General features: G+C 44.6%; 1 protein-coding gene and 1 long non-coding RNA gene across 3 annotated transcripts in view; both read left to right on the top strand.

The window, feature by feature from the left end:
- LOC310762298 overlaps positions 1-23,596 on the top strand; it is a 116,434-nt gene that overhangs the window by 67,802 nt on the left and 25,036 nt on the right. The window lies entirely within an intron of this gene.
- The window catches only part of TPRG1 (tumor protein p63 regulated 1), a 58,733-nt gene that overhangs the window by 12,056 nt on the left and 23,081 nt on the right, over positions 1-23,596 (top strand). The window contains exons 2-4 of one of the 2 annotated variants that reach the window (XM_083612979.1): positions 7,173-7,382; positions 10,133-10,224; positions 18,033-18,209. In XM_083612979.1, the coding sequence (XP_083469105.1) occupies positions 7,182-7,382; positions 10,133-10,224; positions 18,033-18,209 (470 nt within the window). In that variant the 5' untranslated portion in view covers positions 7,173-7,181. Of the gene's footprint in view, positions 1-7,115; positions 7,383-10,132; positions 10,225-18,032; positions 18,210-23,596 lie in introns of both variants that reach the window. The other variant, XM_083612978.1, reaches the window with a different exon arrangement.

The following is a 23,596-nucleotide window of genomic DNA, read 5'->3' as shown; positions in this document are numbered from 1 at the left end:
GCTTCAATCCTCCAAAAACATTAAAAATCATTTTTAAAAACCCCAATAAACATTGAAAGGGCACTAGCCCTGAAATATACTCGGAGTCGAGAGTGGATTTCATGCTCTTTGTTCAGCTCATAGTGGTGAGGAGGAGTGGAAGTTCCCCCAGAATGTCTGCTTTATATACATTATTTACACAATGGGCCCCATGTGATTGGCTAATTCCGGGATTCACCTGTAAGCCAATCAGGTTTCTGATTCACTTCCACCTGGAGCTGGATTGGGTGGCTCCTGTGGACCAGTCAGACTGCTGCATTCTGGATCCTATTGTTCTAGGGCCAATCAGACTGTTGCATTCTGGATCCTATTGTTCTAGGACCAATCAGACTGCTGCATTCTGTTTTTTTTTATAATATTTTTATTTTTTCCATATAAACACAACACAACAAACATAAACATACAAAGACAAAAACAGAACAAAAAACATGTATCATTTCATATCCTAATTTCATATACCTTTCTTCCCCGACTTCCTCATGCCTCCCCTTTCTGTATTCCAAATTCTTATCGATTGTTCAGCAAATCTTCCCTTATTTTAATTTAAATTTAGACTATTCTTCCTTATTCTCCTTGTCTTAACCATTGCTAATAGTAACCATTTACTTTCCAGTCCAACATCATTCTAACTTTCATTAACTTTGTAATATTTCTTTAAATAGTCCTTGAATTTTTTCCATTCTTCTTGCGCTGCTTCTCTTCCCTGGTTTCGGATTCTGCTCGTCATTTCTGCCAAGCCCATATAGTCTATCACCTTCATCTGCCATTCTTCCAGTGTGGGTAGTTCTTGCGTCTTCCAGTACTTCGCAATGAGTATTCTAGCTGCTGTTGTAGCATACATAAAGAAAGTTATATCCGTCTTTAACACCCCTTGGCCGACAATACCCAAGAGAAAGGCCTCTGGTTTCTTGGGGAAAGTATATTTAAATACCTTTTTAAGTTCATTATAGATCATTTCCCAGAATGCCTTAATCTTCGGGCAAGTCCACCAAAGATGAAAAAATGTACCTTCAGTTTCTTTACATTTCCAACATTTATTGTCAGGCACATGGTAAATCTTTGCAAGCTTGACTGGGGTTATGTACCACCTATATATCATTTTCATAATGTTTTCTCTTAAGGCATTACATGCCGTAAATTTCATCCCGGTGGTCCACAACTTTTCCCAATCAGCAAACAAAATATTATGACCAATGTCCTGAGCCCATTTAATCATGACCGATTTAACCGTTTCATCTTGTGTATTCCATTTCAGCAGTAAATTGTACATTTTGGACAAATTCTTAGTACTGAGTTCTAACAGTTCTGTCTCCAATTTTGATTTTTCCACCTGGAAGCCAATTTTACTGTCCAGTTTAAACGCTTCATTTATTTGATGATAGTGCAACCAGTCTCTCACCTTCCCTTTTAATTTCTCAAAACTCTGCAATCTCAATTTGTCCCCTTCCTTTTCCAAAATTTCCCAGTATCTTGGCCACTTGGACTCCATATTTAACTTTTTAACTGCCTTAGCTTCCATTGGCGACAGCCACCTTGGAGTTTTATTTTCCAGCAAGTCTTTATATCTGACCCAGACATTTAATAGTGCTTTTCTGACAATATGATTTTTGAAACTTTTATGTGCTTTAACCTTGTCATACCACAAATATGCATGCCACCCAAAAATGTTATTAAAACCTTCCTAATCCAAAATGTCTGTGTTTTCAAGAAGTAGCCATTCTTTCAGCCAGCAGAAAGCTGCCGCTTCATAGTAAAGTTTAAAGTCTGGCAGGGCAAACCCCCCTCTTTCCTTTGAATCCGTTAATATCTTAAATTTAATTCTGGGCTTTTTGCCCTGCCAGACAAATTTAGATATGTCTTTTTGCCACCTCTTGAAACAATCCATTTTATCAATTATTTGCAATGCTTGGAACAAAAACAACATTCTTGGCAATACATTCATCTTTATAGCTGCAATACGGCCTAACAAGGAAAGCTTTAAGTTGGACCAAATCTCCAAATCTTTTTTCACTTCTCTCCAAGTTTTTTCATAATTATCTTTAAACAAATTCACATTTTTAGCTGTCATATTTATACCCAAATATTTCACTTTTTTAACCACAGTTAGCCCTGTCTCATTCTGAAACCTTTCCTTTTCTATCTGTGTCAAATTTTTCTCCAAAACCTTTGTCTTAGACTTATTCAATTTAAATCCTGCCATTTGACCAAACTCTTGAATTATTTCCAAAACTCTTTTCGTGCTAGCTTCTGGCTCTTGTAATGTAAGTACTAAGTCATCTGCAAATGCTCTCAGTTTATATTGTTTAGCTCCGACCTGAATCCCTTTAACCAACTGGTCCCTCCTAATCATATTAAGCAAAACCTCCAGGACCGATATAAAAAGTAGTGGGGAGATAGGGCACCCCTGACGTGTCCCTTTTTCAATCTTGAACTCTTCTGTAACCACATTATTTACAATTAGTTTGGCTTTCTGTTCAGAGTATATTGCACCTATACCATTCTCAAACCCTTGGCCTACCCCCATCCCCCGGAGGTTCTTCAACATAAAACTCCAAGAAATGTTGTCAAAGGCTTTCTCGGCATCCACAAATATCAAAACAGCTTTAGTGTTTATGTTCACTTCCAGCTTTTCCAAAATGTCAATTATATTCCTTACATTGTTCGACAAATGCCTTTTTGGGAGAAAGCCCGCTTGGTCCCCGTGAATCTCCTCCATCAAAACTCTTTTCAGTCTCTTTGCTAAAATATTAGCAAAGATTTTGTAATCCACATTCAATAACGAGATGGGTCGGTAGTTTTTAAGTTGGGTCTTTTCAGTCTCTGTCTTTGGTATAAGTGTAATGTAGGCCTCTCTCCACGTATCGGGTGCCCTTTTCCCCTCCATAATCTCATTACAGACTTTGTGACTTCCAAATATTACAAAGTTTTGAAGGAAGGGTTGATACTGTTGATTCAAGCCCTGTCTTCAGAGGAATTTGGCCACCCTCCAGGTGCCCGGCTTGAATCCTTGTGACCTCCTGTCTGCGACTCCCGGCAGGATCAAGGGAGGTCTCCAATCGGCGATTCTTCCCAACGTGAAAGAAGAACACAACCATCCCTCCTCCCTCACTCCCAGGGAGGGGAGAGAGACAGACAGAAATGTATTTACATGTCTTTATTTCTGTCGTTCCAGCAGTACAGAGAAAACATGTCTGTACCCTCTGATACCCAGCCGCGGAGAGAGAATAACTCCACCCATGTACTTCCAGTACAGGGTCATGTGACACTCTGAGCTAACATCCGGTGCTCAGAGCACATAATAGACTGTCCCTGGTTCCCACGGTACAGTCCCATAACATAAACATCCTGTTTGGCTTTCCAGCCATCTGGAGCACTCAGCAGCATTGCTCCTTTTTCGTAACATCCTCCCCCAAAAGAATCAATGCGTGTTGCGGCATGCAAAGCGTGATCCAGAGAAGAAAACAAACAGTTGTTATACACATAACACTCCCCTGTTGTTTCAGTTCCACCCTTGGAACTCCCCGCCACTGGTTTTCCCAGTGTACCTCTCTGGTTGTCTGGCTTCCAAGGAATGAGTGCATCTGCATTACCTTGGCTAGCAACTCTCTGTTGTGTCTTTGTCTCTGACTTAGACACAGCTCCAACCTGTCCTCGGTTGTTTACAACAGCAACACATGCAACAGCTAAATTAGCATACTCTTCTGAGTACCTTTTGGGTGGTTCACCCTTTGAAACTCTCTCAGACCTGCGCAAGAGGTGCTGATCCTCTCTGCTCACTGGTTCAGTCTCAGGACTCTTAGGAGAACCAGTTCCAATAGCAAACAGTGGTTCATCCTTCACCTGTGAAGGTCTATCCAATGTGTGAGATTTCCTCTCAATGACTGTGACAACTGAGCTCTCTGAGCTATCACTGTCACTCTCAGTACCACTGTACTCTGTGAAATCATCATCATCATCTGAATCGTCCTCTGTGGGAAATGTGTGCACTATGACTGTCTCCTTTTCAGGAGCACTCTCTAGAAATTTTGTAAGAATCACCTGACCAGATTCAGACAAAATTACTCTGTAGAGACCCTTTTCATATCCCACAAAAATGCCTCTGGCATTCTTTACTCCACCTGGAGCTTCTGTCCTCACATGAGACCCAAAAACCTTGAAATGGGCAACAGAAGGTTTCCTCCGGAACAGTTTCTCAAAAGGAGAACTTCCCAACTCTTTCGAAACCTTTCTCACCCATGCATGACAAAACGACATGAGTGACTCCGCCCAGAACTCATGTGGCAGATGTGAACTAAGCAATTGCGCATTCATCCCCTTTTGCAATTCTTTGTTCACTTTTACACAAACACCCCTGTTCCACGCTTCCGCTGAAACAGCAACCTTGTGTCTAATCCCCTTCTTCTGCAGGAACCTCTGGAAATCCTGTAAAAGAAAAATCTGCTTCTCATCTGTCAAAAGACAATCAATGTTAGCATCATGCATGTCTTTAACCTTGTCACAAAACTCTTGAAACCTTTCCAAGGCTTCCTGTGGTTTCTTTAACACATAAACCCAGACAAAGTTAGAGAAATGATCCACACACACAAGATAAAATCTTGCATTGCCTCTAGATGGTTCTAGAGGACCAATCACATCAGCATACACCCGCTGAAACGCTCTGTCGACCCTGGCCACCTTCTTGGCGCTTGTTTTGGTCACACCTGCAAGAGAAATCATGTTAGACTCAGAATTACATTCCATGTAATCACTTTGGTCAAAGTCCAACAAATATAGTCCACCTTTCTGTCTGGCAGAAAGATATAACTCTCCATCTTTGAAGATCTCGCAGCTCTTATCATCATAGGACAGTCTCAGTCCTTTCTTTGCAATCTGCGAAACACTCAGCAGATTGAACTTCAATTCAGGAACCAAGTAAACATTGTGTATTGTCAAGTTCAGACTCTTAAGATACACAGATCCAACCCCAGTCGCCTCCAGCTTCTGACCGTTGGCTTGTTCCACAGCGAAGCTTTGCTTCTTAAACGTCGAAAAGAGTCCTCTGTGTGGGGACATATGAACCGTCGCTGCAGTGTCGATAATAAACGCGTTCCCAACATCTGGCGTGGTTCCTTTCGCCATCAAAGCCCTTGCAGGTTCCACCATAGGCTTGGTATGACCTTTGCCTGACGCCTCAGGCTTTGCTGAGCGGCCCTTCGCTCCTTTCGGCTGGCGTGGCTTCTTGCAGTTCCGCTGAAGATGCCCAGCCTGTCCACAATTGTAGCACTGTACAACGTTCAAAGCTACAGCATCCTTTCCAGTAGCCTCATCGGTGGGGGAATTAGAACTCCGTTCCTCCCTCCCCCTGTCCTTTACTTCCAGTGCAGCATGCCGGCTGTGTTCATCCTGAACCACGGCACTCAGGGGCACTCCCCCCTTCTTGGCATCCATGCTGAACTCAAGTCTCAGCTCTCCACTCTCGAGCTAGTAAAATCCCAAAAGCTCCTTTTTGAGCTGTTTTTCTGCCTCTCTCAGGCAGGCAATCTCCATGCTATCTCAAAGTCAAAACAACTTTCGCTTTCCCGGCTCTGACTGAGCCAGCCCCAGGTGTCAGTAGTTTTCCACTGCCCTGACTGTCGTTGCTTAGCAACCTTTCTCGGGACGGGAATCCTTATCTACCACAGGAATTCCTGGTATGCAAGCCTTTCTTTCAGAGCTTGTTTTGCCAAACGCAGCTCTCGTGAACCAGAGAATAAATCAATCTGCATTCACACTTTTAGCCCGATATTCAGCATACCTTTTTGGGGCTCCGTTGCTTGGAAAACACCCCCTCTTGGGGCCAGCCGTCTGTTCAGCTTCTGGCTGCAATTGCAGACGTTATCTTCTTTCCTTGGTGCAGAGGATGGCACACGATCCATCAACCTCTCACCTCTCATGCTGATTCCCATGGATCAGATAACCATCCTCTGCTACCATATGTTGATTCACGCCCTGTCTTCAGAGGAATTTGGCCACCCTCCAGGTGCCCGGCTTGAATCCTTGTGACCTCCTGTCTGCGACTCCCGGCAGGATCAAGGGAGGTCTCCAATCGGCGATTCTTCCCAACGTGAAAGAAGAACACAACCATCCCTCCTCCCTCACTCCCAGGGAGGGGAGAGAGACAGACAGAAATGTATTTACATGTCTTTATTTCTGTCGTTCCAGCAGTACAGAGAAAACATGTCTGTACCCTCTGATACCCAGCCGCGGAGAGAGAATAACTCCACCCATGTACTTCCAGTACAGGGTCATGTGACACTCTGAGCTAACATCCGGTGCTCAGAGCACATAATAGACTGTCCCTGGTTCCCACGGTACAGTCCCATAACATAAACATCCTGTTTGGCTTTCCAGCCATCTGGAGCACTCAGCAGCATTGCTCCTTTTTCGTAACAGATACAACCTCTGAAGGAAGTCTGCAATGAGATTATGGAGGGGAAAAGGGCACCCGATACGTGCAGACTGCTGCATTCTGAATCCTATTGTTCTAGGACCAATCAGACTGCTGCATTCTGGAGCCTATTGTTCTAGGACCAATCAGACTGCTGCATTCTGGACCCTATTGTTCTGGGACCAATCAGACTGCTGCATTCTGGACCCTATTGTTCTAGGGCCAATCAGACTGCTGCATTCTGGATCCTATTGTTCTAGGGCCAATCAGACTGCCGCATTCTGGATCCTATTGTTCTAGGGCCAATCAGACTGCTGCATTCTGAATCCTATTGTTCTAGGACCAATCAGACTGCTGCATTCTGGACACTATTGTTCTGGGACCAATCAGACTGCTGCATTCTGGACCCTATTGTTCTGGGACCAATCAGACTGCTGCATTCTGGATCCTATTGTTCTAGGGCCAATCAGACTGCGCAAGAAGGAGGCAGCCAATCTCATATCTCTAGAAAGGGAGTTCCAAAGTTCCACCCACGTCGGCACCCAGCATGCCTGTGAGGGGGGCGGGTTGAGAGAAAGGCATCCCCCAAGGATTTCACAGCCCTGGGCAGGTATGTATGAGGGAACCTGGTCCTCCTGCTGGACCTGAGCTGCATCCGTTAGAGGCGCAGGTGGGCAAAGGGCAAGCTGCTATGTTCACCCTTTGGGTGCCTCTGCTTGCTTCAAAGGTGGCTGGAATGTCAGGCGCTGGAAACTACCAAGAATTCAAATCAGTGGAGATGCAACAGGATCTGGAAGAGAAGAGCAAGGGAAATCCTGGTGCTGGAACCGCGCAGGAACCGGATTCAGGATCCTTTCCGCCGTCTGCTCCCAAGACCATGCTGTACCCGCGCCCTCACGCCGACCCCTACGATTCAAGGAAATACTTTGCCACAAGGGTGAGTTGATCCTTTTCCTTTCCGGGAGGGGTCCTGCAAGAAAAGGCACGGAATGGAATCGCGGAGTGGGAAGGGATCCCAAAGGTCATCTATTCCAACCCTCTGCAATGCAGGAAAGAGCCCTCCATTTCAGAGGTGGGCCTCCTTCCCTCTTGCATGGTCTCCTTTTTTCTGCAGGGGGGCGGGTGGGGCAGGTGGGTTGCGTGGCGAGTTCCCGCCTCCCCCCTCGGAAATAAAGACACGAGACACCAGAATTTTAGGTTAATGGGTCAAATTAGGCCACAACTTTATTGATTACAGAAATTGAGCGGTATTGGCTTAGGCATTGGTCCTATCAACTAACCGGCTTCAGCCTGCTTGCTTGAAGACTGGCAAGGGTTAACCACCAGTAGGGGAGACCTGCTGATGCACATCAACTAGGAGCTCCCCCAGGGTCACCGCTCGGGGGCGTGCCGTAGGCCCACACCTCCATAGGCTTAGGACAAGGCCACGCCCCCCGGAATCCTTTACCGGACGACCCTTCGATTTGGGGGGAAGGTGGCCTCAGACATTAGGACACCTGATCGACAAGGATATAATGATATATGGACTGACATTGCCGTGAACCAGGAAAAGGGATGCTGGATTAACTTAGAATGAGAAATTTTTTTTGTAATAAACTTATATTTATGGAATTAGTTCAATACTAATGAAACATTAAAAGATGTTGGAAAGGATGTAATTGGCTTTAGCGAAATTTGGTTTAAATTTTGAAAGTTTAATGATTTGAGGATAAGATAAAATTAAAAAATTAATGAAATTATTGTAAAAATGAAGTGGTTTGAGTAATAAGGTGAAATAAGAATTTGTAAGAATGGTTTGATTATAAATGAAAATATGAGGATATTATATGGGGATATATAATTAAGGGTAAGGTAAGAGGTATGAATTTGCTGAACAAATCTTTAAATGGAATACAAAGAGGGAGGTGGGAGGAAGTCAGGAAAATAAGTAAAAAAATGGTGAGAAATTGAAAAGAGGGATTTTTATTTTCCTCATCTTTTTTCTTTTTTCTTCTCTTCTTTCTTTTTTTTTCCTTTTTGTGTTGAATTTTTGATGTTTGTATTTTTTTCCTCTCTTTTTTCTCCAGTGTTTATTTTGTTGTTGTTTATGGTTTTGTAACCTTTTTTCTTGTTAAAATCTAATAAAATATTATTATAAAAAAAAAGATTTTGGGGGAAGGTGATGGCGCTTCATCCCCCCCTTTTTCATCTGCATAACAATACCCCTACCAATCCCTAACCGCCAATGCCAAGAAAGTTGTGACGATATGCTACGAGGTAGGCGAAAAACCAAGTGGCTGGTGCCAATTTGCCAAGTGGAAAAATTCCTACCAGGCCCCTTAATGGCGACCAACCAAAGTCCATAGCAAGGTCAAGGAACGGAAACCTTATAGGGTGGGAGGGTGGGAAAACCCGATCAGCTGGAGCGTGGAAAGAGGGAGATCCTTGGCCGTGCCAGCCCTAAATAGGACGGGCCACGCCTCCTGGACCAGCCGATTGGCTGGCCGGGGGATGACACGTCCGAGGATTCCCCAAGTATCGCGGGGGCTGTGAGCCAGCCCCCGCATGCGTGGGGAGGGGCGTGAAGCCCGCAACCCCACCTCCTCTCCAGCTCGGAAGTGGCTTTAACAATCTACCCATGATCCACTGTGTGTAGAATTTTGAAGCCAGGGCAGAGGCCTGAGATCTTTGCTATGCAGTTAATGCAGGGTTGGGGGGACGCGGGTGGCACTGTGAGTTAAACCACAGAGCCTAGGACTTGCCAATCAGAAGGTCAGCGGTTCGAATCCCCGCGACGGGGTGAGCTCCCGTTGCTCGGTCCCTGCTCCTGCCAACCTAGCAGTTCGAAAGCATGTCAAAGTGCAAGTAGATAAATAGGTACCGCTCCAGCGGGAAGTTAAACGGCGTTTCCATGCGCTGCTCTGGTCCGCCAGAAGTGGCTCAGTCATGCTGGCCACATGACCCGGAAGCTGTACGCCGGCTCCCTTGGCCAATAAAGCGAGATGAGCGCCGCAACCCCAGAGTCGGCCACGACTGGACCTAATGGTCAGGGGTCCCTTTACCTTTACATTTCTCCCACAGAGCCTAGGACTTGCCAATCAGAAGCTTGGCAGTTCGAATCCCCGCGACGGGGTGAGCTCCCGTTGCTCGGTCCCTGCTCCTGCCAACCTAGCAGTTCGAAAGCATGTCAAAGTGCAAGTAGATAAATAGGTACCACTCCAGTGGGAAGGTAAATGGCGTTTCTGTGCGCTGCTCTGGTTCGCCAGAAGCGGCTTAGTCATGCTGGCCACATGACCCGAAAGCTGTACGCCGGCTCCCTCGGCCAATAAAGCGAGATGAGCGCCGCAACCCCAGAATCGGCCACAACTGGACCTTATGGTCAGGGGTCCCTTTACCTTTACCTTAAGACAGGGATGAGGAATATTTTTTCAGCCAGGAAGATAGGAAGCTGCCTTATAGTGAGTCAGCATGGACTATACTGATCTGTTTTGTTTTTTAACTTGCAATGGTTGTAACCCACCCTGGGACATGCCCTCAGTTGGAGTTTCATTGCTTCTTCGACAATGCTCAACGCTTCTTAATGTTCAGTGCTTCTTCTGCAATGGTTATGACGGTGCACAAAGACCTGGCAATGCCTGCTATTTCCCTGCGCATGATTTCCCTCTGTTCCTTCTCTCCTGTGATCTCCTCTCTCGTTTTGTTCTTCAGCCTGGAGCCTTTGACCAAGCCATGGACGACCTCAGGGCCCATGTGACAGCGAACATGGGTGAAACGGCCCACAGCTTCTGGCTTCTGGCTGAGTAAGCCACTCTTCCTTACTTATTTTTATTTATTTGAAGTGTCTGTGCCCCGTTCTTCAGCCGAAAAAGCTTCCAGAGCGGCTTATGTGCAATCAAAACACGACAGTCTCTGCCTGCAAGCTTGCAATCTAAAACAAGGGTCGGCAAACTAAGGTCCGTGGGCCGAATCCGGCCCAATTGCCTTCAGGATCTGGCCCGTGGATCAGTGTGAGGAATAGGGTTCTGTTCTTTTTTTTCTCTTTTTTTTTCCAGCCGCCATTTTTTTCCAACGCTGCCATTTCCCCCCCTCCCTCTCAGGCACTGCAGCATTGCCTCATCCCTTAATAATAATAATAATAATAATAATAATAATAATAATTTATTATTTGTACCACCACTCATCTGGCTGGGTTTCCCCAGCCACTCTGGGTGGCTTCCTTTAAAAAAAAAAAAAAATTGAAATTTTACAGACAAAAGAGAATTACAGAATAAGAAAAGAAAAAGAAAAAGAAAAAGAAAAAAGACACAAAAATGCAAAGAAAAATACAAAATACATGAAGAAATAAAAAACAATTAAAAAAACAAATCAATCTTTTCGTATCTTATATTTCAATTACTTGTTTCCTGACCTCCTCACACCTCCCTTTTTTGTATTCCAATTCACATAGTTAATTCAGCAAATCCTTTCCCTCTTTGTATTTATCTTAATTCTATATCTTAACATATTATAACTTTATATTTTCATCTAATTATCAGTCCATTTTTACATATTCTTTTTAACCTTATTGCTAAAGCCACTTCATTTCAATCCAACATCATTTTAGCATTCATTAATTTTACAATGTTTCTGCAAATAGTCTTTAAACTTCTTCCAATCTTCTTCCACCAACTCTTCTCCCTGGTCTCGGATTCTGCCAGTCATTTCCGCCAATTCCATTTAGTCTATCACTTTCATCTGCCATTCTTCCAAGGTGGGTAAATCTTGTGTCTTCCAATACTTTGCGATGAGAATTCTTGCTGCTGTTGTTGCATACATAAAGAAAGTTCTGTCCTTCTTTGACACCAATTGCGCTGGAGCCCACCTCATGAAGGAATGTGATTACCAGCAGATGCTGGTACTCTGGCCCCCCACAAGGTCTGAGGGACAGTGGACCGGCCCCCTGCTCAAAAGGTTTGCCGGCCCCTGATCCAAAGGGACACAACACACAAAGGGAAAGGGATGGGGAGGGAAAAGGAAGGTAACAGGTTGAAATTGATTAGACAGCCTGATTAGACAGCGCTCTGACATTCCCCCATCCCGGTCCTGCTAACGGGGCGAAGTCTACCTCCTTCTGAATTTGAGCAATTTTATTTGCAAAAAACTTTGCAAAATCGTTACAGGAGATCTTGAGGTGATCACGAGACTCCAATGGCAAAGGTTATTATGTTAGATACTACCCCCCGAAAGAGTCTCTTGGTACAGTGGTACCTCGGGTTACATACGCTTCAGGTTACGTATGCTTCAGGTTACAGACTCTGCGAACCCACAAATAGTACCTCGGGTTAAGAACTTTGCTTCAGGATGAGAACAGAAATCATGCTCTGGTGGTGCGGCAGCAGCAGGAGGCCCCATTAGCTAAAGTGGTGCTTCAGGTTAAGAACAGTTTCAGGTTAAGAATGGACCTCCAGAACGAATTAAGTACTTAACCCGAGGTACCACTGTACTGTTTTCTGCAGATGCAATAGAGGCGGTGAAGGTCTTCTTCGCCGTCGCTACCGCCACTTGGTAGGCTCAACGTTGAGCTCTAATCCGTATCCGGTCCAATTCAAAATGAGTTTTCCACCACCGGCGCTCTAGCCATCTCAGCAATCGCTCTCAGCTCCCAGGAAACCATGGAGCTGTCTGGGCTCCATGCAATCAGAGAGGGCGCTTCGGACCCAGACAGTCGGTAGCCCTGGTTAACTTCGCATTCCAGCGGGCCACCAGGGAAACAGCTGAAAGGCCATCAACATGGGATAAAGCAACCCTTCTAATCTCTGGAAACCATTTGGATACATTAAGTGGCAGGAGCTGGCCATCTGAGTCGGACCCACCTCCCTGCAGAGGGGAAGGGTCGCGGAGAAGTCCAGTTGCACCAGGAAGTGATCTGACCACGGCACTTCTTTTGTTTTGCTTTTACTTAGTGTCACATCACCCACGTCACTAGAGGTGAACACCAGGTCTAAGGCGTGTCCATGACTATGAGTTGGGCCAAACCTATTCAGGGAAACCCCCATGGAGGCCATGCTTTCTACGAAGTCCCGAGCGGCCCCTTGCAAGGTCATGTTGGCATGAATATAATAATAATAATAATAATAATAATAATAATAATAATAATAATAATATCACTAGGTTAAATCCCCTAGGACTACCAACCTAGGTGTCTTCTTATGCTTCTAGGAGACTAACAATCTTATTTCTTTCAGCCAAAGGTTTTCAGAAGAGAATTCTGTGTAGAATTCCCTTCTTCCATTTTCTAACACTTCCAGAATCTTCTCCTCCTGCCGCCGCCGCTGCAGAAATAGTCCGCAAAATGGCACCCCCAATTTTGCCTCCTGAAAATCAGGCGGGTAGAGAATTTTCCACTCGCCCCCAAAATTGCACTCCCACTGAGCCCTTCCCAATCTACAAACACCGTTTGTAAGCTGGTTGGGGCAGAGACCTGTCTGTAAGCTATAAGACCTGTGGGGTCACTGCATTGATTTCCTCATGCTTTGCAACCATTTCGAACACCCCCCTTCCCCCCCCCCCGGACATCTTCCCCTGCACACCATTACCTATTTTTCTTTTAGATTATAGTGGATATTTTTTCTGTTGCTATGGAGAGAGCTATGCAAACTGACAGGGCTGTATATATAAATAATAGCAATCCCTCCTGACTTTAAAAATCTCCTGACGCTTTCTGCAAAAGTCCTCAAAGTTGCTGCTTTAATTACAATTTCTCCGTTGCCGCTGAGCAGCAACCCGTCCCTCAAGGCAACGCATGGCGATTGGAAGGAACACCTTGGCAGATGTTGTTTTCTCTGGAGACCATGTAATTATAAGCCATGCAAATCGCAAACAGTTGCCTATAAAGAGCTATAAAAAGAACCGTATATGGTATAGATACCTGGTGAATCATTTGACCAGGATTTGCTTTTTTGCAGTTTCAATTCTGCCCCCTGGTGGGTGAAGCCTGAATTCTCGCATACAGTATATCGTTTATTTTATTTATTTCACAAAATTGACACACTTCTTGATTGTAAAGAGGAAAGACACCAACTTCAAAGACAAAACAAGGAAATCAAGAAAAATTGGCAACAATACTTTAAAATATACAAAAAATGGAAAATGCTAAAATAGATTAAAATTCACACCAATTTTCTGAGCATCTTTGTAGTTTGTCCAAACAGGAATGTTGTGGTTTAAAAAAACATCCAGGGGGGATAATTGGTTATCCAGCACGGAGATTGTGTTTCAGTTTGGAATGAAAAATTTATCAGAGAGTGGGATATATACAGAGTATATGCAAAAGAACACGGTCAAAAGATCCATCCGTTGGCAGGTCTTGATTGAGCTTCGGTGTGTAAGTAGGATAATTTTGTAAAATTAAATTTATAGTAAGTCAAATAACATAGAGCAAGTAAAGTTTAAGCGTGTATTTAAGGAACTTAATTCGGGAACACAAGGGGAAGATCGGAGGTCTTGTCAAATTTAATCACAAATAGATGCGCAAACCAAGTATTAGTAAAAGAATGAATAATTGCTTATTTTGCATTTCTTATTGAATAATCACCCAACCTCTGCTTAGAAATCCCCAATGGCAAATCGCGTTGGAACTCAGAACTCCTGACACAAATTGCCAAATTTGTTTCTGATAATGCTAATTATGCAGAATGAAGGATCTCTTCCTCTATATCAAATTAAAAAGATTTTGCCTGGTCAAGCTTGCGAAAATTTATCATTTGCCCGATAATAAATGTTGGAAATGTAAAGAAAATGAAGGCACATCCTTTCACCTTTGGTGGACGTGCCCAAGGATTAAGGCTTTCTGGGAGACGATATATAATGAATTGAAAAAGGTATTTAAATATACCTTCTTGAAGAAACCAGAGGCCTTTCTCCTGGGCATAGCTGACCAATCGGTGTTAAAGAAGGATAGAACTTTCTTTATGTATGCCACAACAGCAGCAAGAATACTTATTGCAAAATATTGGAAGACACAAGATCTACCCACTTTGGGAGAATGGCAGATGAAGATGATGGACTATATGGAATTGGCGGAAATGACCGGCAGGATCCGAGATCAGGGGGAAGAGTCAGTGGAAGAAGATTGGAAGATTTGGGTAGAATAAAGAGGGAAACAAATTGCTGAGCTAATAAATTGAACTGGAATACAAAAAAGAGAGGTATGAGGAGGTCCAAGAAACAAGTAAATGAAAAATAATGTGATGGAAAGATTATTATTTTTCTCTTTTTCTGTTTGTTTTTATTTTTTGTAATGTAAAAATCTTAATAAAAATCTTATTAAAAAAAAAAACAAATTAAAAAGATTTTGCAAGAGGAGATGGTTTTCGCAGAGCCCGGAAGGCACCATTTGCCAGCCTGGCGCAACCAAGGAGGGGGAAGGAAATTCAGTTTGCCTCCTCTTTTTGCATAAGCTTTCCCAACTCAGACTCCCCCAAACAACACACAAACCTGAATGCTGCTGTTCTGAGACCCCCGTTTCGCATGTGTTGCAGTGGGTTGGACTAGATGACCCTCGAAGGGTCCCTCCCCACTCAACAATTCAGTGATTCTGTATTAACAGCTCTTTAAAATATATATATTCATTTTTCATTTTCGTTCATTACATACATCTCAAATTCTTAACGTTTCCTATAGATTCCTCCCTCCCTCCCCTCCAACACTTCCCCCAACTTGCGTTTCTGGTTTTTTTATATTTTCACCCATTTTGCTATCTCTCAACAGAAAAAGTTATTAATAACAGAACATCAAACCTTAAAAACATAAAAATAAAATTAAATACATCATCTTATTTCGCTATCTTCCAAACATTTTCTGATGCTAAGAATGTGGATGTTTATTTAAATCCTGCCATCAAGTCTATTGCCTTTCTTTGTTTCTGCAAATATTATATGAATGGTTCCCATTCTTTTTCAAAGTCACTGTTGTCTTTTTCTCTTTGTCTGTCATTTTTGCCAGTTCTGCATAGTTCATCAACTTCTCTTGCCACTGTTCTTTAGTTGGTATTTCTCCAGTCTTCCAGTTTTGTGCCATCAACATTCTTGTTGCTGTAGTGGCATACATAAATAAAGTCCTCATTTATTTTGGTATGTCTCGACCTAAAATACCTAATAAAAAGGATTCTGGTTTTTTTTACAAAAGTTATTTTAATCATTTTCTTCAATTCATTGTATATCATTTCCCAGTAAGATTTTACCTTCTTACAATCTCACCACATATGATAGAACGTACCTTCTGTTTCACATCTCGAACACGCTTTTCGTTTTTATACATTTTTTGCCAATTTTGCCAATTCTGTGTTAACAGCTCATTCCTTCCTTCGGTCTGCCAAAGTTTAACCGGGACTGTGTTGACAGCTAGGGCCATTCCTGGACCGAGAGAGCCTGGCTACCGTAGTTTCCGCATTGGTTACCGGATTGCTGCAATGCTCTCCATTTGTGGCTTCCCTTGGGATTGATCCAGAAGCTGTAGTCAGTGCAGAATGCTGCAGCGCAATTGCTGACAGGAAGGAGGCCTTGCCAGCGTGCAACACTTGGGCTCAGAGATCTGCTGCTGGCCCGAGATCAAGGTGTTATGATTAGAAACTGCTAGAATATGTCGAATTGGCAAAAGTGAAGGGAAACTGAGAGGTCATAGTGATCAAACATTTATTAAAAAATGGGACATGTACAAAAAAATACCTTAAGGAATACTGTAGTAATATGACGTCAATGGCAGGCTTCTGTGATTTTGTGGACATTTATAAAATACTGTATTTTTTGCTCTATAAGACTCACTTTTTCCCTCCTAAAAAGTAAGGGGAAATGTGTGTGAGTCTTATGGAGCGAATGCAGGCTGCGCAGCTATCCCAGAAGCCAGAACAGCAAGAGGGGTTGCTGCTTTCGCTGCACAGTGATCCCTCTTGCTGTTCTGGCTTCTGGGATTCAGAATTTTTTTTTCTTGTTTTCCTCCTCCAAAAACTAGGTGAGTTATGGTCTGGTGCGTGTTATAGAGCGAAAAATACGGTAATAATTTAGTAATGAAAATTAACAAAGGTATATGGAACAACTGATTGGTTCAAAATTGGGAAAGGAGTACGACAAGGCTGTATATTGTCTCCCTGCTTATATGCAGAATTCATCATGCAAAAGGCTGGACTGGATGAATCCCAAGGCGGAATTAAGATTGCCGGGAGAAATATCAACAACCTCAGATATGCAGATGACACAACCTTGATGGCAGAAAGTGAGGAGGAATTAAAGAACCTTTGAATGAGGGTGAAAGAGGAGAGCGCAAAATATGGTCTGAAGCTCAGCATCAAAAAAACTAAGATCGTGGCCACTGATCCCATCACCTCCTGGCAAATAGAAGGGGAAGAAATGGAGGCAGTGAGAGATTTTACTTTCTTGGGCTCCATGATCACTGCAGATGGTGACAGCAGCCACAAAATTAAAAGACGCCTGCTTCTTGGGAGGAAAGCAATGACAAACCTAGACAGCATCTTAAAAAGCAGAGACATCACCTTGCCAACAAAGGTCCGTATAGTTAAAGCTATGGTTTTCCCAGTAGTGATGTATGGAAGTGAAAGATGGACCATAAAGAAGGCTGATCGCCGAAGAATGGATGCTTTTGAATTCTGGTGCTGGAGGAGACTCTTGAGAGTCCCATGGACTGCAAGAAGATCAAACCTCTCACTTCTGAAGGAAATCAGCCCTGAGTGCTCACTGGAAGGACAGATCCTGAAGCTGAGGCTCCAAGACTTTGGCCACCTCATGAGAAGAGAAGACTCCCTGGAAAAGACCCTGATGTTGGGAAGATGGAGGGCACAAGGAGAAGGGGACGACAGAGGACGAGATGGTGGAACAGTGTTCTCGAAGCGACCAGCATGAGTCTGACCAAACTGCGGGAGGCAGTGGAAGACAGGAGTGCCTGGCGTGCTCTGGTCCAGGGGGTCACAAAGAGGCGGACACGACTAAACAACTAAACAACAACAACAACAAAATGGACGAGATAAATAGTATATGCATGATGTGGTGACGGGAAGTCATTATAGAAAAAAGAAGAATTTATTGTGATTGGATGTAACACTTATTACCTATTTTATTTCTCCGGACAAACTTTTGTCTGTTTTTTTAAAAAATCAATAAAGCTTTTAAAACAAAAACAAAAAACCAAGGTGTTACTATTAGTATATGAAACCCTTAACAACTTGGGACCAGTTTACCTGTGAGATCGCCTTACCCCATATGCTCCCACCTGAGCACCTGGAGTGATAGAATTGGCACTTTTGCAACACTTTGGAACTCCCTGCTTATTGACACCTTCTTTGCACCTTCATTGCATGCTTTTTGGACCCGCTGAAGACATTCTTATTTGGGCAAGCCTACCCAGATTGAGAAAGTTTGCGGGAGTTTTAATTTGTTTTCACCTGTTCTATTGCGGTTCTAATTTTCTGTACATTTTCAAACATGGTGGCATTTTAAAAAAAATATTGCATTATCTTGTTTTGCAAACTGCTTTGAGGTTTTCTCCTCTGTTCTAGAGGTATATAAACTTTATTAAATAAATGAACTATGCTGGGTCTCCTTTCCTTGCTCTGCTCCAGGATAGACCACTGGAACAACGAGAAGGAGCGTGTCGTGGTCATCACAGACTCCGCCCTCCTGGTCTGCAAATACGACTTCATCATGCTCAAGTGCTTGGAGCTGCAGAGAGTCCCCCTGAGCTACATCAACCGGATCTGCCTGGGCCCTTTCACCTTTCCTGAGAAGTCCTTGGACAGGTGAGGCACATGTGATAATTTGGGGGAGGGGAGAGAAGGTTGTGATGGCTGCAACCTGCTTTTGATATGTCCTGCTGAAATGGAGCCTGCATGTTCATGGAATCACAGAATTGTAAAGTTGGAAGGGACCCCCGAGGTCATCCAGTCCAACCCGCTGCAGTGCAGGGATCTCAACTAAAGCATCACTTTGTGGACTCTCCTTCCTTGGAGGCTTAAGCAGAGGTTAAGCATCCTGCCATGGATGCTTTAGCTGAAATTCCTGCTTTTTAGGGGGTTGGAATGGATGACCCTTGGGGGTCCCTTCCAACTCTATGATTCTAAAATAACAACAACAACAACAACAACAACAACAACAACAACAACAACAACAACAATTTATTATTTATATCCCACCCATCTGGCTGGGTTTCCCCAGCTACTTCTGGGCGGCTTCCAACAAAACACTAAAATACAATAACCTATTAAACATTAAAAGCTTCCCTAAACAGGGCTGCCTTCCGATGTCTTCTAAAAGTCTGGTAGTTGTTGTTTTCTTTGACATCTGGTGGGAGGTCGTTCCACAGGGAAGGTGCCACCACCGAGAAGGCCCTCTGCCTGGTTCCCTGTAACTTGGCTTCTCGCAGGGAGGGAACCGCCAGAAGGCCCTCGGAGCTGGACCTCAGTGTCCGGGCTGAATGATGGGGGTGGAGATGCTCCTTCAGGTCTACTGGGCCAAGGTCATTTAGGGCTTTCAAGGTCAGCACCAACACTTTGAATTGTGCTCAGAAATGTACTGGGAGCCAATGTAGGTCTTTCAGGACCACTGTTATGTGGTCTCAGCAGCCGCTCCCAGTCACCAGTCTAGCTGCCGCGTTCTGGATTAGTTGTAGTTTCCGGGTCACCTTCAAAGGTAGCCCCACGTAGAGCGCATTGCAGTAGTCCAAGTGAGATAACCAGAGCATGCGCCACTCTGGCAAGACAGTCTGTGGGCAGGGAGAGTCTCAGCCTGCATACCAGATGGAGCTGGGAGACAGCTGCCCTGGACACAGAATTGACTTCCGCCTTCATGGACAGCTGTGAGTCCAGAATGACTCCCAGGCTGCGCACCTGGTCCTTCAGGGGCACAGTTACTCCATTCAGGACCAGGGAGTCCCCCACATCTGTGCGCTTCCTGTCCCCCCAAAACAGTACTTCTGTCTTGTCAGGATTCAACCTCAATCTGTTAGCCGCCATCCATCCTCCAACCGCTATGATTCTATGAAGTACTTCCTTTTATCTTTCCTAAATCTTCCAGCATCCTTCTTCATTGGATGCCCATGGCATGTCTCCTCTGCCCGGCCTTTTCTCTAAACAGAAAAGCCCCAAATGTTGTAGCCTTGGTGTAGCTCTTGGTGGGGAGTTTCTCCATCCCTTCAGTCATTTTGGTGGCCCTTCCCTGAGCCTCCTCTGGCTCCATTGTTAAAGGATCCCTCTGGAGAGACTACGCAGCTGGCAAAACTCCCCTGTCCCAGTGAAGGAGACTCAGCGGTGGGCGAAGCAAATGGACCTGGCAAAAGAGGAGGGAGACTTTGGTGGCGCAGACTCTCCTAGGCTCCACTCCCAACGTTTTCTGGGTTTAGGGTTATGCGGTAATTATACACCGTTCCAGGCATCACGAGGTTTGCTTTTAAAATATATATTAAAAAGATAATCTTCATCATAACACACGGTCCTTAAGAAAATAATTGCCGAGGTTCTTATGAATGGCTGCGTATGAATGGCACAGACAAGTTTGAACACAGCACACATTCCAGTCGTGGAAGAGGCTCCTTACCTTCGCTTCCAACACCCAACGCCTTGTGATTTTTGCAGGCTGCTCTTTTCATTTCCCAGTTTGAAAAGGCCCTTCCTTTCCTGTTTGTTTTAAAAATGCCAAGCTTCGTTTTGCTGTGTGCATCTCGGGGCAATCCTCTCTCGCAGAAGATGCCCAGTTTTGAGCAAGTCTCTGCACTCTTCAGGGGGACACAACACATCTTCAAGTGCACAAACAAGACTCTGCTTTTACCCTCCTGCCTGGGGAGTGCTACTTGGAGGGCTTTAAGAGAGGATTGGACAAATTGATGGAGGAGAGGACTACCATTTCCTGGAAGCCCCAGGATGGGAGAGGGCTCTTGTGTTCAAATCCTGCTAGGGGGTTTCCTGCAGGCATCTGGTTGGGTGCTGAGAGAACAGGGTGCTGGACTAGAGGGGCCCCTGGCCTGACCTAGCAGGCTCTTATTAGGGTCTTACATTTTAAATGTAAGTCACTTAGTCGTCATTAGGTAATATGCAGCTTTCCCATACGGGGATCAAACCTGCAACCTTGGTGTTATCTAACCAACTGAGCTATCCAAAGCACATGACAAGTTGTAATAATAATACAGTCTCATACCTTAGTTTTGGCTCCCGAACGTCGGAAGTGACTGCTCCAGTTTGCAAACTAGTTTTGGAAGCTGAACGTCCGACGAGGTTTCCGCAGCTTCTGATTGGCTGCAGGAGCTTTCTGCGGCCAGTCAGAAGCTGTGATTTGGTTTTCAAATGTTTGGAAGTCAGACGGACTTCCAGAATGGATTCTGTTCGACTTCCAAGGTACAACTGAAATAATAATAATAATAGTTTGATAATAGTGCAATGTGGAATGTAGCCTCTCCCCAAGAAATAGGCAGAATCAGGTTCATGTGCTAGGAGAAAGTTCTGGTTTTAGTATTCCAGAATTGTTGGTGGACATTAATATATTCATATCTGTTTACGAATAAACTTTCCCCTTCTAGAAACAAGTTGCTTGAAACAGCTTACCAAACAAAAATGCAAGCATATAAATAATGCTCTTTCCGGAAAGTAGTTACCAGGTGCTGCACTTTACAGATTAACATGCTCCCAGAAGATTGATTCCCTGCCCCAAGGATCTTCCAGTTTAACACAGCAAAGGGGAGCCTGAAACTCCTGGCCATTTGGGCTGCGGGTTCCAGTTAAGCTACGTTTCCCAAGTGCTGTGCAAAATCGCCCTCCCGATGCCAGCCATCTCTCGCTTCCTTGGGCTGGTGGAAAGGAGGGGAGGGAGAGAGAGATTTGGCTTGAGGTCACTGTTCCCAAATTGCTCTGCCCACCGCATGCCAAAGTCGGGCTCCTCTTACTGACTCTCCTCGGGACGTGCCCAAACTTGGTTTCCAAGTGGCGAGGCCAAGCTGGTGGGGTTGTTGTGGCTGTGTTGTGCTAAGGTAAGAGGGGAAGAAGGCATCCTGTTCACATAATGGAAACAGAAGCAGTCAGCTTGGCACACCTGCAGAGCGCTGAATGCTGCAGAGATTAACTTATTCAAACATTTGGCCACATCTCACAAGTGACCTTGCAGTGACTCTCCCATACCTGGAAATGGGTTCCAAAGGGAGAGTGGTTTGCAGATCTGCCCAGCACCTGGAGATTGTTTAGAGGCAGGGCTTCTGGAAAAGAAGGAAAATCATAGAATCATAGAACTGATGGAAGGGGCCATGAGGGTCTCCTAGCCCAAGCCCCTGCAATGCAGGAATCTTTTTGCTCACAGTGGGTCTCAAACCCATGTTCGTCCAACAGGTAGATTGTGATCTATCAGTAGAACAATGGATGTCTGTGGTAGATCACCGGTAGATCAGTGGCTCCCCCCAAAGAAGCTACTGTAAAAAAACTTTGGCTCCCCTAAAAAAAGCTCAACTAAAATGACCTGAACCACCAAAAACAGGGCTTTCCTTCCTAAAAAAAAAGCTCAACGTCGCTTTCCTCTTCCCTAAAGAAGCTCAACAACTTTTACGTGAACCCCCAGTGTGGTGTAGTGGTTAAGAGCGGTGGACTCATAATCTGGTGAACCGGGTTCGCGTCTCCGCTCCTCCACCTGCAGCTGCTGGGTGACCTTGGGCTAGTCACACTTCTCTGAGGTCTCTCAGCCCCACTCACCTCACAGAGTGTTTGTTGTGGGGAGGAAGGGAAAGGAGATTGTGAGCCGCTTTGAGACTCCTTAAAGGGAGTGAAAGGCGGGATATCAAATCCAAACACTTCTTCTTCCTCTTCTTCCCCCATAGCAGGCTTTCCTTCCTAAAAAAAGCTCCTGAACCCCCCCAAAATGGGTAGATCACTGCCAGTTTTTAAGTCTGTGAGTAGATCGCAGTCTGTTGGAATTTGACCACCCCTGCTCTACATGCATTAGACAAATTCATGAAGGATTAAGCTATCAATGTACTAGCCAGGGTGGCTCTGCTCTGCTTGCACAATCGGAGGCAGCAATGCTTCTGAATATCCGTTGCTGGAAATCAGAGAATGGGAGAGCTGTGTTCGAATCCTGCTTGTGGATTTCCCATTGAGGCATCAGGTTGGCCAATGTGAGAACAGGATGCCAGACGAGATGGTCCCTCTTTCTTCTAATCCAGAAGGCTCTTCTTAGTTTAGGTATTCTGGTTCCCAAGGTATCTATAGGGCTTTGGATACTGGTAACCTAGCAGTTCAAAAGCACGTCAAGGTGCAAATAGATAAATAGGTACCGCTCCGGTGGGAAGGTAAATGGCGTTTCCGTGTGCTGCTCTGGTTTGCCAGAAGCGGCTTAGTCATGCTGGCCACATGACCTGGAAGCTGTACGCCGGCTCCCTCGGCCAGTAAAGTCAGATGAGCGCCGCAACCCCAGAGTCATTCGTGACTGGACCTAACGGTCAGGGGTCCCTTTACCTTTACCTTTACCAGCACCTTGTCTTTAGCCCCAGAACTCGCTGGCAGGCAATGCAACTCTTTCAGCAGTGGTGTAACCTGATGGTTCTATCCTGCCCCGGGGGTTTAAGACTGAGATAGGCCATGGACACTCTGAATATTCCTTGGGACAAGAGTCTGCCTCTTTTGGCGTCGACTGTGGGGTGTTAGTGTATAAAACACTGATGGGTTCAAGACTACACGCTTTCTGAAACAAGGCACAACCACCCTTCAAAATCCACACTTCTCTGAATTTTGCAGTTCACTTCTCCAGCCAAGTAATGTGTACATGAATGCACCTATTAGTGAAAGCAGCATTTAAAGTGCATTAGATAAGGGGAAATTGCATTGCAAAAAGTGCATATAGCAGTTATGCAAAACTTTTGTACACACTATTACTAATGTGCTTTTGAATTTGCTTTTTTTTTAAAAAAAAAAAAATGCCAACTGGTGTAGAGTAGTGAACTTACGACTGAGAAAATATGAAAAAGAGAGAAACCCAAAACTTAGATTTGGTCATCACACAAGTCCTTTGGAGCTGGTTAGAATCATTTTTGGGGTTCTTTCTCTACCTCCCAAGACCCAGCTTGCAGTCACAATGTACAACATGCCCCATGGTAGATTAAGGCCTAGTTTGGGGCAGTTAGGAGGCCCTCTGAACAAGCACAGTACCTGTGATATGG

The sequence above is a fragment of the Podarcis filfolensis genome (genome assembly GCF_964270895.1).
Source record: "Podarcis filfolensis genome assembly, chromosome: 5".
NCBI classification, from domain to species: domain Eukaryota; kingdom Metazoa; phylum Chordata; class Lepidosauria; order Squamata; family Lacertidae; genus Podarcis; species Podarcis filfolensis.
This window is presented reverse-complemented; position numbering and strand designations above follow the sequence as displayed.